The sequence below is a fragment of the Galeopterus variegatus genome, unplaced genomic scaffold (genome assembly GCF_000696425.1).
Source record: "Galeopterus variegatus unplaced genomic scaffold, G_variegatus-3.0.2 Scaffold1078, whole genome shotgun sequence".
Classification (NCBI taxonomy): domain Eukaryota; kingdom Metazoa; phylum Chordata; class Mammalia; order Dermoptera; family Cynocephalidae; genus Galeopterus; species Galeopterus variegatus.
In genome coordinates, this window is record NW_007727189.1 from 135,354 (window position 1) to 142,892 (window position 7,539).

The 7,539-nt window shown below is 37.8% G+C and overlaps 1 protein-coding gene across 1 annotated transcript in view; it reads left to right on the top strand.

Annotated features, from left to right (window-relative positions):
- LOC103592053 (zinc finger protein 382-like) overlaps positions 1 to 7,539 on the top strand; it is a 26,469-nt gene that overhangs the window by 9,552 nt on the left and 9,378 nt on the right. Inside the window, exon 3 of the mRNA XM_008574642.1 lies at positions 3,084 to 3,237. Within this exon, the coding sequence (XP_008572864.1) occupies positions 3,084 to 3,237 (154 nt within the window). The remainder of the gene's footprint in view (positions 1 to 3,083; positions 3,238 to 7,539) is intronic.

The following is a 7,539-nucleotide window of genomic DNA, read 5'->3' on the forward strand; positions in this document are numbered from 1 at the left end:
TTTCTTTTTTTTTTATTTTATTTATTTATTTTTTTTGTCTTTTGTCCTTTTCCGTGTCCGGCAATGGATCGCAACCCTCAGTGTTGCCCCCGTACCAGACCGGGGACCGGCAACGGGACCGCAACCCTCGGCGTTGCCCCCGCGCCTCGCTCAGCCAGTGAGCGGAACCGGTCTGTATGTGGGATCCGAACCCTCGGGCAGGAGCGCCACCGCACTTCCCAAGCGGCGCACTTATCCAGTGCGCCACTGGGCCGGCCCTAGGAAAATCAATTTCTGAAATACACCACATATATACGGTGAAGGAACAAAAACACATTATCTTCTCAGTTGATGCAGAAAAAGCATTTGAGAAACTCCAACACTCATTCATGGTAACACACTCAGAACTATGAATAGAAAGCAACTTTCTCAATCCTAAAAATGGCATTTATTAAAAATTCAGCTAACATCATAATCATTGCTGAAGGACTGCAAACGTTATGCTAATATCAGGAAGAAGACAAAAATAATCCCTTTTGCCACTACTTTTCAACATTATACTGGAAGTTCTAGCCAGAAAAGTTAGACAAGAAAGAGAAATGAGAGGTGTCCAAATAGGAAAAGAAGTAAAGCTATCTCTAGTGTTTACAGAACATATGTTCATATATAGAAATACATAAAGAATCTCATAAAAACTATTAGAACTAATAAACAAATGCAATAAGTTGCAGAATATAATATTGACGCTCAAAAATCAGTTGTATTTCTGGACACAAGCAATCAACAAATTAAAAGGGAAATTATGTAAACAATTCCCTTTACAATAGCACTGAAAAGAATAAAATAGGAATAAATTTATGCAAGGAAATGGAAGACTTATACACTGAAAACTACAGTGCATTGCTGAAAGGAATTAAAGAAAGTCTAATTAAATGTCAAGACATCCTATGTTTGTGGATTAGAAGACTTCATATTCCTAAGATGGCAGTACACCCCAAAGCAATATAAAGATTAAATAAAATCCCTATCAAAATCCTAACAGCCTATTTTAAAAAGTGTTTTTGCACAAATGGCAAAGTTGATCCTAAAATTATATTGAACTGGTGAGGACCCCAAGTAACCAAAATAATCTAAAAAATGAAGAACAAAATTGGAGGACTTACAATTCTTGATGTCAAAACTTACTACAAACCTAGAGTAATCAAAACTGTGGCTATAGCACAAGAATAGAAATATAGAACTGAGAATCCACAAATAGACCCATATATATATGGTCAATTCATTTTCTGCAAGTGTGCCAAAAATAGTTGCAGTGGATTGAATGTTCCCCCCAAACTCATTGAAGCTTAATCCCTGCTGTAACTGTTGAGGGTGGGAAACCCTATTATGATAATTGAAAGGTGGGCATTTAAGAGGTGATTAAGTTAATGGTTTAATGGTGATTGTGGGTATGGTTCTGAGGACTTTAAAATGAGAGGGCATGAGGACCTATCTCTCTCTCTCTGCTTAGCCATTTTCTGCCATGTGAGACCTCTGCATTGCCATAAAGCCACCGCCAATAAGACCCTCACCAGACATGTTCCCTGGACTTTGGACTTCCCAACCTCTGAAACTGGAAGCAATAAATTTTGTTTCTTTATAAGTCACCCAGTTCCAGATATTTTGTTATTGGCTAGAGAAACAAACTAATACAACAGTCAGTGGGAAATGAAGAGTCTCTTAAACAAATGGTGCTTAGACAACTGGATATCCACATTTAAGAGAATGAAATTAGACCTCTACCTCCCACCATATAAATAAATTAATTCAAAATGGATCAGAAGCCTAAATTTAACAGCTAAAACTATAATAGTCTTTGGTGAAAACATAGGGGTAAATCTTCAACCCGGAATTTAGCAATGGATTTTTAGATACAACCCCCAAATCAAAAGAGACAAAGACATAATAGATAGATTGTTCTTCATCAAAATGAAAAACTTTGGTGCACAGAAGAAAACTATCACATAAGTGAAAACATAATCTACCAAATGGGAGAAAATATTCGCAAATCATATATCTTGTAAGGGTCCACTATTCAGAATATATGAACTTCTACAACCCAACCAAAATACAAATAACCCAATTAAAAAGTGGTCAAAGGACTAATAGACATTTCTTCATGAAAGATATACTAATGGCCAAAAAGTAAATGAAAAGATGTTCAAAAATTTTGTCATTAGAGAAAAGCAAAACCAAACCATAAGGAGGTAACACTTCACACCCACTAGGATGGCTATGATAAAATTAAAAAATAACAAGTATTGGTATAGATATGGAGAAATCAGAATCTTGATATAAATTTCTGGCGAAATGGTATAGCTACCATGAAAAACAGTTTGGCAGATCCTCAAAAAGTTTATCTATATGACCCATTAATTCCCCTCCTGTGTATATACTCCAAATAATTGAAAACAGTTATTCCAACAGTTATTCATGCTTATGCACAAATGTTTCTAGTAGCACTATTTAAAATAACTAAAAGGTGGAAATAACTCAAATGTCCATCAATGGATGAATAAAGAAATAATATATGACTCATGCAATGGAATATTATTCAGCCACAAAAAGGAATGTAGTACTTATACTTGTTACATCTTGGATAAACCTTGAAAACATTATTCTAAGTGAAAGAAGCCAGACACGAAAGGTCAAATATTTCATATGATTTCATTTGTATGAAATATCTCAAATAGGTAAACCCATGGAGATAGAATGCAGATTAGTAGTTTCCAGGAACTGGGAAGAAGGAGGAATAGGGAGTGACCGTTTAATGGGTACAGAGTTTCCTTTGGGGATGATAAAAATGTTTTTGAACTGCATAGAGATGGTATTTGTCCAATTTTGTGAAGGTACACTTGAGAATGGCTAATTTTATGTTATGGGAATTTCACCTCACTTTGTAAAAAACAAAAGTAGGAATATATAAATTGCTCAAAATTATCTTACATGGATCAATCTGAACACTTACTTCTGCCACGTCAGTCCTTACACTTCTCTCCTTCTCTCATTTTGTGAAAATAAGAACTCTCCTCATGTCGACTGGGTGAAATGTGTTTTCATTTCAGGGACTGTTAGCATTCAGGGATGTGTCCATTGAATTCTCTCAGGAAGAGTGGGAATGCCTGGACCCTGCTCAGTGGGACTTTTACAGAGATGAGATGTTGAAGAACTGCAGCGAACTGCTGTCCCTGGGTGGGGATAACTTCCCTCCAGAAATCGGTAACTGCCTTTGCATATCTTTGCATTTTGCCTTGTGAGTCTCTTGGGAGCTCTGCCAGCGGTTTTCAGTTTGGGGTCTGATAGTTTGATAGCGCTGGTATAAAAATTCTACAATGTGTTTTGGTGATACATGTATGAATTTCTGTTCCATATATATGTAGTAGTGGACTTATTGGGTCATTGGTTTATATATATCTACTTGGCTTTAGAAGATACTACCAAACAGTTTTTCAACATTTCTATGAATTTCCCTCCCAGAAGCAGCTCTTAATTTTAACACAAAATCAGTTGTCATGTTCACCTTAATAGTTAATACTTTTTTTTTTTTTTTTTTTTCTTTTTCCGTTTCTGGCAACGGATCGCAACCCTCAGTGTCGCCCCCGTACCGGACCGGGACCGGCAACAGGATCGCAACCCTCGGTGTTGCTCCCGCGCCTCGCTCAGCCAGTGAGCGGGAACCGGTCTGTATGTGAGATCCGAACCCTCGGCGGGAGCGCCACCACACTTCCCAAGCGGCGCACTTATCCAGTGCGCCACCGGGCCGGCCCTAGTTAATACTTTTTGCTCTGTTAAAAAGTCTTTTCCTTCCCAACTCATAGTCCAGAAGAAAAAAAAAAAGTCTTTTTCCATTATAAGATCTCAGAGATGTCTTCCTTTGCTTTCTTCTAAAAACGTCATTTTCTTACCTTTAAAATGTACACAAGCAATTCATTCAAAATCAATTTGTTATAATTATGTGCAGTGATTTACTCCTTTTTATCATGCTAATAAATTTCAATTTATTCTGAAAATGTTACATTTGGCTGTCTTTTTCCTTGCTGCTACCTGTCATTGCCTCACCCAGGTTAACCTCACCTCACCCTTGGAGCTGACTTTTCTGTCAAGTCTCTTGTTTATTCTATTTCTTCTTGCCTTTTTCAATCTTTACATCTCCACACAGTCCAGATTAGTACAGGTGTCAAAAATCTTCAGTAGGAGGGGATTCTGGGAAGCTGGCAGAGTAGGAAGCACCAGGAATCCTTCTCCCCACCTATGCAACAATTGCACTGATAGAATCTATTGGTGTAACTATTTTGGGTCACTGATGTACACGGAAGGTTTGCAAGTTCAAAGGCAAACTTGGTTGGGTCATTTCAATTAATTTCAGTCAATTTTAACTCTTAACACTGTAGCAGCTACCTATCCTTCACTCCCAAGACCTGTAGGAAGCAGCCTTGCCCGTGTTCCTGGAGCATCTTGCAAGCATCTCACAGAAGCCAGGGTTCGCGATAAGAACTCCCTTCTCCAAATATCAGAGATCTGTGTCTGATTGCTGAGTGCTGTTCCTAATCTTGGGGAGCAGACACAGAGACAGACTCTCCCTGCATTGTTGCACCTCTCCCCCAACTGTTGAAAACCACTCTCCCTTCCTATCTGGGACTTAAAGGGCAGCACCTTTTTATGTTTTCTCCTCCCTCCATTTAATTTTTTTCTTTTTCCCCTTTTGGGAGCTAAAAATTTTAAATCTAGAACATTCAAAAATAATCATATATATGAGAAAATTTAGAAAATCACCATGCATACCCAGGGAAAGGTGCAGGCTCAGAAAATCAGCAAACTGGGCCGGCCCGGTGGCGCACTGGAGAGTGCGCCGCTTGGGAGCGCGGTGGCGCTCCTGCCGAGGGTTCGGATTCCATGTGGAGACCGGTTCCCGCTCACTGGCTGAGCGTGGTGCGGGCCCAGCACCGAGGGTTGCAATCTGGATGCCGGTCCCCGGTGCGGGCGCGACGCAATCCTGTTACCGGTCAGTAAAAAAGACAAAAAAAAAAAAAGGAGAAAATCAGCAAACTGGAGAAAGCGGAGAATCAGATTCACAGAGTTACCACATTATTGTATTCAAATGTCCCATTTTGAGCAACAACAACAAAAAATCACAAGGTACATAAAGAAACAAGAAAGTATGGCAAATTCAAAGGAAAAAAAGAAACCAATACAAAACGTCCTTGAGAAAGACCAAATGCTGGATCTAATAGACAAAGGCTTTCAAATAACTTTTTTTTTTTCTTTTTTTTAAAAGATGACCGGTAAGGGGATCTTAACCCTTGACTTGGTGCTGTCAGCACCACGCTCAGCCAGTGAGCAAACCAGCCATCCCTATATAGGATCCGAACCCGGGGCCTTGGTGTTATCAACACCACACTCTCCCAAGTGAGCCACGGGCCAGCCCTCAAATAACTCTTTTGATGTGATCCCATTTTCTATTTCTGCTTTTGTTACCTGTGCTTTGGGTGTTGTATCCAAGAAACCATTGCTAAGGCCAATGTCAAGAAGTTTTCCCCCTGTGTTTTCTTCTAGAAGTTTTACAATTCCAGGTCTTACATTTAAGTCTTTAATCCACCTTCAGTTGATTTTTTGTGTATTGTGGAAGGGTCCAATTTCATTCTTTTGTGTGTGGTTATCCAGTTTTCCCCAACACCATTTCTGGAGGAGACTATCATTTCCCCATTGTGTATTCTTGGCACCCTTGTCAAAGATTAGTTGACCATATAAGCATCGGTTTATTTCTGGGTTCTCTTTTTCATTCCATTGGTATTTATGTCTGTTTTTATGCCAGTATCATACTGTTTATCCCCCAGCTTTATTGAGATATAATTGTTACAGATAAGTGCACATAATTAATATATACAATTTGGTGATTGTGGACATATGTATGTACTTATATTACTATCAACAGAATCCAGATAATAAACATACCCATCACTTCCAAAAGTTTCCTTGTGTCTCTTTGTAATTGTTGCTACTGTTGTTTTGTGGTAAGAACACTGAAAATGAGATTGATTCTTTTAACAAATTATTGAGTATACAATACCTTATTGTTTACAGGCAATATGTTGTACAGAACTCTGGAACTTGCTCATCTTGTATACCTATAACTTTACACTCACTGAACATCAACTCCCCATACCTCCCCTCCCTCATCCCCTAGTAACCATAATTCTGTTGTCTACTTCTGTACCTTTGACTGTTTTAGATTCCTCATACAAGAGGAATCATGTAATATTTGTCTTTCTGTGACTAACTTATTTCCCTTAGCAAAATATCTTCCAAGTTCACCCATGTTGTTGCAAATGGCAGGATTTCTTCTTTTTTTAAATGCTGAATAATATTCCATTGTATGTATACATCACATTTTCTCTGTTCATTCCTCTGTCAATGGACATTTGGGTTGTTTCCATGTCTTGGTAAATGTGAAAAATGCTGCAAATGAGAGTGCAGATATCTATCTGAGATTCTGATTTCAATTTTGGGGAGTATATACCCAAAAGTGGGATTGGTGGATCATATGGTAGTTATACTTTAAAATTTTGAGGAACCTCCATACTGTTTTTTATAGCAGCTTCTCTAGTTTATATTCCCACCAACAGTGTACAGGGTTCCCTTTTCTCCACACCTTTGCCAACACTTGTTATCTTTTGGGTTTTTATTTTTATTTATTTTTTAATTTTTTTAAAAGATGACTGGTAAGGGGATCTTAATCCTTGACTTGGTGTTATCAGCACCACATTCTCCCAAGCGAGTCATGGGCTGGCCCATCTTTTGGGTTTTTAAAAAAATAATAACCATCCTAACATGTGTAGGATGATATGTCATTGTGGTTTTCATTCGTACTTCCTTGATGATTAGCAACGTTGAGCAACTCTTCACATACATGTTGGCTATTTGTATGTCTTCTTTGGAGAAATGTCTGTTAAAGCCCTTTACCCATTTTTCAATTTGATTCTTTGTTTTCTTTGCTATTGAGTTTTAGGAGTTGCTTATATATTAGCCCCTTGTCAGATACATGGTTTGCAAATATTTTCTCCCATTCTATCAGTTGCCTTTTCACATTGTTGATTGTTTCCTTTGTTGTGCAGAAGCTTTTTAGTTTATTGCCATCCTATTTGCTTGTTTTCACTTTTATTGCCTTTGCTTTTGGTGTTATACCCAAAATATCATTGCCAAGTTTAGTGTCAAGAAATTTTTTCACTATGATTTCTATTAGTAGTTTTACAATTTCAGGTCTTTTAAGCCTTTATTTATTTTGAATTGATTTTTGTATATGGTGCGAGAAAAAGGTCCAAATTCATTCCTCTGCATTCAGATACCCATTTCCCAACACTATTTACTGAAGAGATTCTTTTTTCCCCACTGTGTATTATTCACACCCTGTTGAAAATCAGTTGAGTATATATGTGTGAGTTTATTTCAAGGCCTCTATTATGTTTTGTTTGCCCAAATGTGTCTGTTTTTTTTTTTTTTTTTTTTTTTTTTTTTTTTTTTTTT